General features: G+C 52.2%; 1 protein-coding gene across 1 annotated transcript in view; it reads right to left on the reverse strand.

Moving 5' to 3' along the window:
• Nucleotides 1-1,815: 1,815 nt before the first annotated feature.
• Nucleotides 1,816-9,193, reverse strand: part of ATP8B3 (ATPase, aminophospholipid transporter, class I, type 8B, member 3) — a 25,211-nt gene continuing 17,833 nt past the window's right edge. The window contains exons 23-28 of the mRNA XM_014540136.1: nucleotides 8,953-9,176; nucleotides 6,127-6,210; nucleotides 4,253-4,486; nucleotides 3,929-4,067; nucleotides 3,595-3,722; nucleotides 1,816-2,326 (exon numbers count right to left, since the gene is read on the reverse strand). Coding sequence (XP_014395622.1) covers nucleotides 2,033-2,326; nucleotides 3,595-3,722; nucleotides 3,929-4,067; nucleotides 4,253-4,486; nucleotides 6,127-6,210; nucleotides 8,953-9,176 — 1,103 coding nt within the window. The 3' untranslated portion in view covers nucleotides 1,816-2,032. The remainder of the gene's footprint in view (nucleotides 2,327-3,594; nucleotides 3,723-3,928; nucleotides 4,068-4,252; nucleotides 4,487-6,126; nucleotides 6,211-8,952; nucleotides 9,177-9,193) is intronic.

Consider the following 9,193-nt stretch of genomic DNA (forward strand, 5'->3'; position numbering starts at 1 on the left):
TTGTTTTGTTTTTCTCCAATAAATTATTTTCTAGTCACTCACCTGGGCGTGTGTGTTGGCCGACAGTGTGGAGGTGGCGGGGTGCAGGAGGGGGAGGGAGGGGGCTCGCCCGCCATGAAATGGGGAGAAACGGAGGGGACCAGGGAGGAGGAAGTCTACCTCCCCCCGCCCAATTGTTAACCATTGCTGTGCTGGATTTGTTGTTTTGTTTTTCTCCAATAAATTATTTTCTAGTCACTCACCTGGGCGTGTGTGTTGGCCGACAGTGTGGAGGTGGCGGGGTGCAGGAGGGGGAGGGAGGGGGCTCGCCCGCCATGAAATGGGGAGAAACGGAGGGGACCAGGGAGGAGGAAGTCTACCTCCCCCCGCCCAGTCCTCTGCGGTGCAAACCCTGCCCTGTTCCATGGCCACAGCCACCCCTGACCCCTCAACCCCACAGGGCGCCACCTTCTTGGGAACCTTAAAGAATCAGAGAAAAACTCAAGGCCTTTGAGCCAACCAAGCCTGACAACAAAGATCCTGTTGGGACTCGCGTCTGAGGCATCACTGCCCATGGCTTTCTGGAGCCTGAATTGTAAGGTGGTCCATTCGAAGGGAAGAAAGCAGGGCAGCCTGGTAAGGGAATGGGCTGGGTTGGTGTCAGGATTGGACCTTATCAACTGCCCTGGGAGGGGCCAGCAGGCAGCAGCCAGGGGCCAGGACTGGTAAGCCGAATCTCTCAGCACATTTCTCCATTTTGAGAGCAATAAAGCTTTATCCACATTATCTACCCCAGGGGGAAAGGGGAAAGTAAACCAATAAATAAAACAAGCTTCAGTGCCCTGGCTAGCAAGCTCAGTGGTTAGAACGCTGGCCTGCACACTGGAGGGTCACAGGTCTATTCCAGGTCAAGGGCACCCGGGTGGCAGGTTCGATCCCTGCCCAGCCCCCGGGGCAGGGGCAGGGGGCAACCAATTGATGTGTCTCTCTCACAAGGATGTTTCTCTCTCCCTCCCTCCCTCCACTCCTTCCACTCCTTCCACTCTTTCTAAAAATAAATGAAAAAAATATCCTCAGGTGAGGATTAACAACAACAAGCTTTTCCTGCAAATCCTCCATCTGGCCACTAGAGGTGAGTGTTTTGATTTTTAAAACCAGGAAAGACTTCCAGGATGCATCACAGAAAGAAACATAGGAAAAGAGTGACCTCGGGAGCCCTGGGGTCAGACAGAACCTGGTTTATTAGAAAAAGAAAAGGATGGGAAGCCCTTGTCATAGTGAGGGGGCGGGGGAGCCTCATGCTTGCCTGCTGACGTTTCCTGAGCCCGGGAATTCCTGTTCCTCCTGAAGCAGGCGTGGCTGCCCCCCCCCAGAACAGGTGGGACTTGGCTCCCAGAGGCACTGGCCGGCTCTCCATGGGTGACGGCTGCCTCTCGAGGGCCAGGGCGCCACCTCCGTAGGTCCTTTACTTGTGGATGATTCTCTCTCCTCCACAGATGCTGGCTGGTTCCCTTTTTTAAATGACTGGCCGGGTCCTAGCTGGTTTGGCTCAGTGGATAGAGCGTGGGTCCGCGGACTGAAGAGTCCCGGGTTTGATTCCGGTCAAGGGCATGTACCTTGGTTGCAGCTTGATCCCCACTTGGGGGGGGCGTGTGGGAGGCAGCTGATCAATGTTTCTCTCTCATTGATGTCTCTGACTCTCTCTACCTCTCCCTTCCGCTCTGCAAAATCAATAAAAATATATATATTTTAAAATGACTGGCCTGGAGGCCACGGCTGGCTCTTAGAACCTTTCCCTTCCTCTCTGCAAAATCAATAAAAATATATATATTTTAAAAATGACTGGCCTGGAGGCCACGGCTGGCTCTTAGAAAGTGGCATCTGGCTTTCTCTGGGGGATGGTGGCCTCTCCTTGGTCGGTGGCAGATTCTCAGGAGAATACGGCCTGGCCTGCTTCCCGGGGAGTTTCTCGGGGAAAGAACCAGAGGGCCCATCTGTGGAGGGAGCCACGTTTTGGGTGAAAGAGCACGGCTCCTCCCCAGTAAGGAGGGGCTCATCGGGGAGGTGGGCTGCGTGTCCTGGGAGGACGCCTTCCCGCAGTGTGGGTGCCTCCTCCTCCCCAAGAATGGCATCTTCTTCTGGTGCGAGGGCGACTCCTCGATGGGATTGTGTGACTGGCCGGAGTGTTGCTGTTGACCCCTGGTGACCTCCGCAAACTTGTGCCCTGCGTGATGAGGTCTGCGTAGCCTTCCCGGTGGGAGAAGGCATAGCTAGAGCGCCGGGCACGTGACTGCCGGCAAAGGTAGGGCAGAGGCTCCGCGGTGATCTCCTCAGCCTTCTCCTCCTCCTGCAGAGCAAAGGGCAAGCAAGGGTCATCAGGCTCCCATATTCTGTTGGATACTCTCCGGTCACCTGCTCCCAGTGGGGGCCATTCATAACCCTTGGTCACCATTCATTGGCCAGGCTCTTCCCTACCCAAGTTGACCCAACTACAGTTCTCCCTAGGACCTAACTTTGGACCAGCCAATCACAGTCCTCCGCTGGGACTGAACTCCAGATCAGCTACCAGGTGCCTAAGTGCCCTGGCATGGCAAAGCCGGGAGGAGTTAACCGTGGGGCAGCATGCCTGCAGCCTGTGTGGCAGAACATAGCAGGTTTGTGGCCAGATCTTGGTCCACTGTTTCCTGGCATAGCAAAGCCGGGAGCTAACCGTGGGGCAGCCATGCCTGCAGCCTGTGTGGCAGAACATAGCAGGTTTGTGGCCAGATCTTGGTCCACTGTTTCAGGCAGTCCTCCAGCCCAGCCCAGCTGCATCTGGTCCTTCTAGTTTCTTGTTACCTGAGCCAGTAAGTCCCCCCTCCCCCGGCCCCCCACATACACATTTTTTCATTTGTGGTAAAATAGACATAAAATGTACCATTTTAACCATTTTTAAGTGTATGTCTCAGTGGCATTAAGCACATTAACATTGTTATGCAACTATCACTTCCATCTCCAGAACTTCATCTTCCCAAACTGACATTCTGTCCCCATTAAAAACGAACTCCCCCAGCCCCGGCTCCCTCCATCTACTTTCTGTCCATAAATCTAACCCTCTAGGGACCTCTTATGAGTGAAATCACACAGTATTTGTCCTTTTGTGACTGGCTTATCTCACTGAGCATAATGTTCTCAAGGTTCATCTACATTGTAACAGGGTCAGAATTTCCTTGTTTTTAAAGGCTGAATAGTATTCCACTGTGTGGATGGATGAACCACACTGTGTTTATCCATTCATCTATCGATGGACACTTGGGGTGTTTCTAAGTTCCCCTTTTTGCCTAAATCTTTTCCAGGTCATTTCTGTCATCTCAACCCCCGAGTCCTAGACAGTTCATGGTGGAAGTCTGACCACGTCACTGCCGGAACCAGGCTGGCCGCCTCCCTCCCAGGAAGTATGGCTTCCTTCCTGAGTTCCTGGGGCCTATAATTTGCCCCTCCTGAGGGCACTGGGTGTGCATCTGGGTCTCGAACCCTTTACCCCCAGCTCCGTATCTCCTTGGAGCCCCTGCTCCCAGCACCAGCTCTGGTCGATGGGTCCCAGGAATGTGCAGGGGGGACCCCAGCCACCCTCACCTTGGAGTGTGGCTTCTTGAGGGCCTGGTAAATGACAGGCAAGGCCAGTCTGGGCAGGGAGTTCAATGACACATTCAGCAGGACCACCAGCAGGGTGGAGGGGTGGGACAGCACGTTGCGGTCAGCATCTGGTGACAGAGCAGAGTCTCAGCCGGGCCCAGGGGGAAGCCTCCCCAGAGCCTGCTCCGTGCCCCCTCTTCCAGACCCCCGCCTCCTTCCTCACCTTCACCCCCGGAATGCTTCTGGGCAAATTCTCTAAAGACACAGGCCCCACCCATTTCCAGGGCTGCCACCCTATTCCCTGCTGCGGGTGGGGGTGGGGTGGGGGGCTCACACAGAAAGGGGAAGGTCTTGGGGGAGATGGTGAAGAGCCAGAAGCTCTGGCTCGCCCAAGTGGTCACCGTGTAGAAGCAGATGCTGAGGAAGATGGCCAGCACAGCCAGGACCGTCCAGTACCTGATGATGAGGATGACCTGAGCGGGAGAGGAGGCTTCAGCCATGGGGGCGGGAACACCAGGCAAGGCTACGTAGAGGAGGGTGGGGACCAAGCCCCCAGGTTCAAGGGGGACCTGCTAAGGCCTCTCAGGAAGGGTCACCAGGCGATGAGACCTGTGTCCAAGTTCCCACCAGGAGTGGGGTGGGCAGCAGCCCTGCCTACCTCCATGGTGATGGACAGCAGGCCCGACAGGGCCACGACCACGGCGAAAGACTGATAGTCACTGAGGGGCCCGGCCGTGTCCTGACTGATGCACAGGGTCATGAAGAAGTTGACCAGGGAGGTGGCCGTGCCGTGGGCGATGGCTTGGAGGAAGACCCAGTAGTTGAAGAGCTCGTCCTTCTGGCCGGCGATGTACAGCCGGGGCAGCTCCAGGCTCCGCTCAGCACTCACATCCTGGCGGGGGTGGAGGGATTCTAGAGGCTGGCTCACAGCAACAAGCACGCGCCGGGCTGCGCTCGGCAGGCCTGAACCATGCGCGTGAGGACGGTGAGGTGGCGAATTTCGTTATTGGTGTTTTACCACAGTTTTAAACTTTTTTAAAAAATGAAATGAAAGCCCTAACCGGTTTGGCTCAGTGGATAGAATGTCGGTCTGCAGACTAAAGGGTCCCAGGTTCGATTCCGGTCAGGGGCATGAACCTTGGTTGCGGGCACATCCCCAGTGGGAGGTGTGCAGGAGGCAGCTGACCGATGTTTCTCTCTCATTGATGTTTCTAACTCTCTATCCCTCTCCCTTCCTCTCTGTAAAAAATCAATAAAATATATTTTTTTTAAAAAATGAAATGAAAGTCTCGTTCCTCAGGTCACACCAGGCCAGCCTCAAGTGCCCATCATTAGCCACCTGTGGCTGGTGGCTCCCAGCTGGACAGCACAGGCACGAGACACTTCCATCGTCCTAAGCATTGGACTGGACCACCCTATTCTGGATCACTTAGTCAGACCCTCTCGGGGGGGAGGGCAGGGCGAACAGGAGAACCATCTTCTCTGATCCCCTCCCCACTGTGGCACAGATGGGCCGACAGTGGGACTGAGCTGTGGGAGTGTCCCAAAAGGGTGGGGGTAGCTGGGCAAAAGGACTTCACCCACCATCAGGTTGAGCTCCGCTGGGAACGGTTACATGGTCGTGGTCTAGGAGCCCTGCCCACATCCCACCCCAGCTCCCCAGGGGAGAAGGTGTGGCAGAGACAGGAGTGTCTACAGCAGCGGTTCTCAACCTGTGGGTCGAGACCCCTTTGGGGGTCGAACGACCCTTTCACAGGGGTCGCCCAAGACCATCGGAAAACACATATATAATTACATATTGTTTTTGTGATTAATCACTATGCTTTAATTATGTTCAATTTGTAACAATGAAAATACATCCTGCATATCAGATATTTACATTACGATTCATAACAGTAGCAAAATTACAGTTATGAAGTAGCAACAAAAATAACTTTATGGTTGGGTGTCACCACAACATGAGGAACTGTATTAAAGGGTCGCAGCATTAAGAAGGTTGAGAACCACTGCACTATAACCTCTGAGCCTCAGTTTCTTCGTCTGTAAAGTGGACCTGCTCGAAGAGCCCAATGTACAGAACTGGGAGGCTGGTGTACAGCAGATTGAAAAGCACCAGGAACCAGCCTTCATACAGAGGCTAGGGAGGGGGAGGGGGGAGAATGTGGTCAGTGGCCAGCCTTCAGGTGCCAAATGTCCAGAAGCAGATATGCTCTTCACCTGAGGAGACCCCCCCAAGGCAGCGCAGCACCTGTGGAGGATTCAGGTGAGTAAGAAAACTCGTTATAATCAAGAGTTGGGTTAGTGATGTTGGAAGGTAAAAGGCAAAGAGGAAAAGCCGGGTCTAATTCTTTTAAAACAGCACTTTGGAGTATTTGTTGTCATTGGAGGGCTTCCATAAAGAGCTACAGGAGGGAAAGTGGCTGAAGAATGTGGTTTTGGTCATTTTAGATTCATGGAGTCACGGATGGATGGATGGTGAAAGAGAACCACTGGTCTACAGGGAAGGGGGAGGCAAGTCTTCAGCCTGCTCACCTGCTCGAAGAGCCCAATGTACAGAACTGGGAGGCTGGTGTACAGCAGATTGAAAAGCACCAGGAACCAGCCTTCATACAGAGGCTAGGGAGGGGGAGGGGGGAGAATGTGGTCAGTGGCCAGCCTTCAGGTGCCAAATGTCCAGAAGCAGATATGCTCTTCACCTGAGGAGACCCCCCCAAGGCAGCGCAGCACCTGTGGAGGATTCCAGGTGAGAAAATGCGTTATAATCAGGGGTTGGGTTAAGTGATGCTGGAAGGTAAAAGGCAAAGAGAAAAAGCCGGGTCTAATTCTTTTAAAACAGCACTTTGGAGTATTTGTTGTCATTGGAGGGCTTCCATAAAGAGCTACAGGAGGGAAAGTGGCTGAAGAATGTGGTTTTGGTCATTTTAGATTCATGGAGTCACGGATGGATGGATGGTGAAAGACTTGGAAGAGACCCCACAGACAATGAGCCCAGCTCCTTTCCCAATGCAAGAATCTAGTTCAGTTAAAGGATATGGGTTTCAGCCCTTGCTGGTTTTGCTCAGTAGCTAGCACATCCGCCTGTGGACTGAAGGGTCCTGGGTTCTATTCTGGTCAAGGGCACATGCCTGGGTTGTGGGATCAACCCCCAGTAGGGGGCGTGCAGGAGGCAGCTGATCAATGATTCTCTCATCATTGCTGTTTCTATCTCTCTCTACCTCTCTGAAATCAATAAAAATATATTTTTAAAAAAGGATATGGGTTTCCGTTCCAAAAACCATTTTATGTGCATTCTTCAAGTGAGCAAATAAGTAATGATCAATCATTTTACAAGACTCAAGTTTTTCACGGCTGGACAAGAGTCATTAATGAGCACCTGGAAAAGGCTAAGCTGAGCCTTGTTCTGCGGGCCTGGAATCAGAGATATCAGTGGGAGCTCATAGTGTTTTAATACACCCAAGATAGATGATAGATAGACAGACATAGCTCAAGCTGGTTTGGCTCAGTGAATGGAGCATCGGCCTGCGGACCAAAGGATCCCAGGTTAGATTCTGGTCAAGGCCACATAACGTGGTTGCAAGTTCCTCCCAGCCTGGGGCCCTGGTCAGGGCGCATGCAGGAGGCAACCAATCGATGTGTTTCTCTCACATCAATATTTCTCTCTGTCTTTCCCTCTCTCTTCTACTCTTTAAAAATCAATGGAAAAATATACTTGGGTGAGGATTTTTAAAAAAATAGGTGGACATAGAACCAGAGAAAGACATAGAGATGTGCGTCTATCCATGGGTTAGCATGTGTACATTTCCTAGCTCTGTCTGCTGAGAGCAGAATAGCACCCCAGCAGCAATGAGACACCAAGCACTTCACTCTTGGTGTCTAACTACCATTCTCTAATGAAAAGGACCAGCGCTCCTTATGGGAGTGCCTGATTCCAGGGTTGGGGCAAAGAAAAAACAGAATGAGCCTGGAACCTCTTATAGTGCCAGAAAGTGAAGATATGCTCAAAGAGAAGCAGGCCATGTCAAAAGGACAAATCGGGGATAAATCTGGGATAAATAGAGCAATAAAGTATACAATCAAATAAATGTCCATGGGTCCATACTGATAAAAATGAATAATTTCAGCCCTAGCCAGTTTGGCTCAGTGGATAGAGCATTGGCCTGTGGACTGAAGGGTCCTGGGTTCGATTCTGGTCAAGGGCACATGCCTGGGTTGCAGGCTCGATCCTCAGTAGGGGGCATGCAGAAGGCAACTGATCGATGATTCTCTGTCATCATTGATGTTTCTATTTCTCTCTCCCTCTCCCTTCCTCTCTGAAATCAATAAAAATATATCTTAAAAAAATAATAAAAATAAATAATTTCATAAATAAATGAGGGAGAAGTAATGGTTGATTCTTCCTACAGAAGAATTCTAGTTAACAAATGTAGGAAGATGGAACACTGTCCTCACTAAGCTCAGGAACAAGACCAGGATGCCAGCCCTCACCGTCTCACTGGGAGTTCCAGCCAGAGCAAGTAGGTAAGGAAGGGAAATAAAAGGCGTCCACATGGAGAGGAAGAAGGAAAACGATCTCTATTTTCAGATGACATGCAGAAAATCCCAAAGGATCCGCCAGAAATCTCCTGGAGCCAATAAAGGAATTCAACAAATTTACAGGGCACAGATCAACATCCCAAAAAATCATCTGTGTTTCTGCACACCAGCAATGAGCCATCCCCAAAGGGAATTAAGAAAACAATTCCATGTACAGCAGCATCTAAAAGAATAAAATATCTAGAGACAAAACAGTAAAACAAACAACATACAAGTTATCCAGGTGCCTCTGTAAAGCTCCCTCTCAAAGCCTTGGTATCAGTGACAGGGAGCTATTCCCTATCACGGCCATCTATCTTCAGACGACGTCCTTACACACAGGAAATCATCTCTCTGTGACTCTTCCGAGGCTCCGGGCACATCTGCTCCTCACTGTGCTACTGTTGAGAGTCTTGAAGCCAGGGACCCAGCTCCCACAATCTTTTCTCCGGGGCTCAAGCTCGTCCTGTCTCCCCTAGAAAGATCTACCTTTGGAGTAGCTGCCCTGCCTGGCTTCACAGCTCAGATCTGTCAAATATCCCTGGAACTGCTGGGCACTCAGCTGGGCAGGAAGATCCCTCCCTCTATCCGGACTCTATACTTGTATGAATGCAGCCAAGGAGAAGGTCGCATTGCCCTGCGACCTCAGGCCAGCCCTGCCCCAGAGGACCCCAGAGGACCCCAGAGGACCCTGGAGAGTGTGCGCGAGCCTGCCGCCCTCCTGGAAGCCAGGAGAAGGGCCCAGCATCCCAGAGAATCCCCAAAGGGCTGTTCCCTCCAGCGCACCTGGGCAGAGAAGCCGCTGTAGAAAGCGAACCAGATCTGGACCATCATGCTGGCCAGCGTCTTGTAGACGAAGTAGCGCAGGAACTTGCACACTCGCACGTAGGACCAGTGCCCGTGCACCAGCAGCAGCCGCCTCAGGAAGCGGAACTGGGCCAGCATGTAGTCGCTGTTCTGCACCACCTGCATGCCCTCCTGGCCCGCCAGCCCTACGCCGATGTCCGCCGCTGCGGGGACACACGCG

This window comes from Myotis brandtii, unplaced genomic scaffold (genome assembly GCF_000412655.1).
Source record: "Myotis brandtii unplaced genomic scaffold, ASM41265v1 scaffold236, whole genome shotgun sequence".
NCBI classification, from domain to species: domain Eukaryota; kingdom Metazoa; phylum Chordata; class Mammalia; order Chiroptera; family Vespertilionidae; genus Myotis; species Myotis brandtii.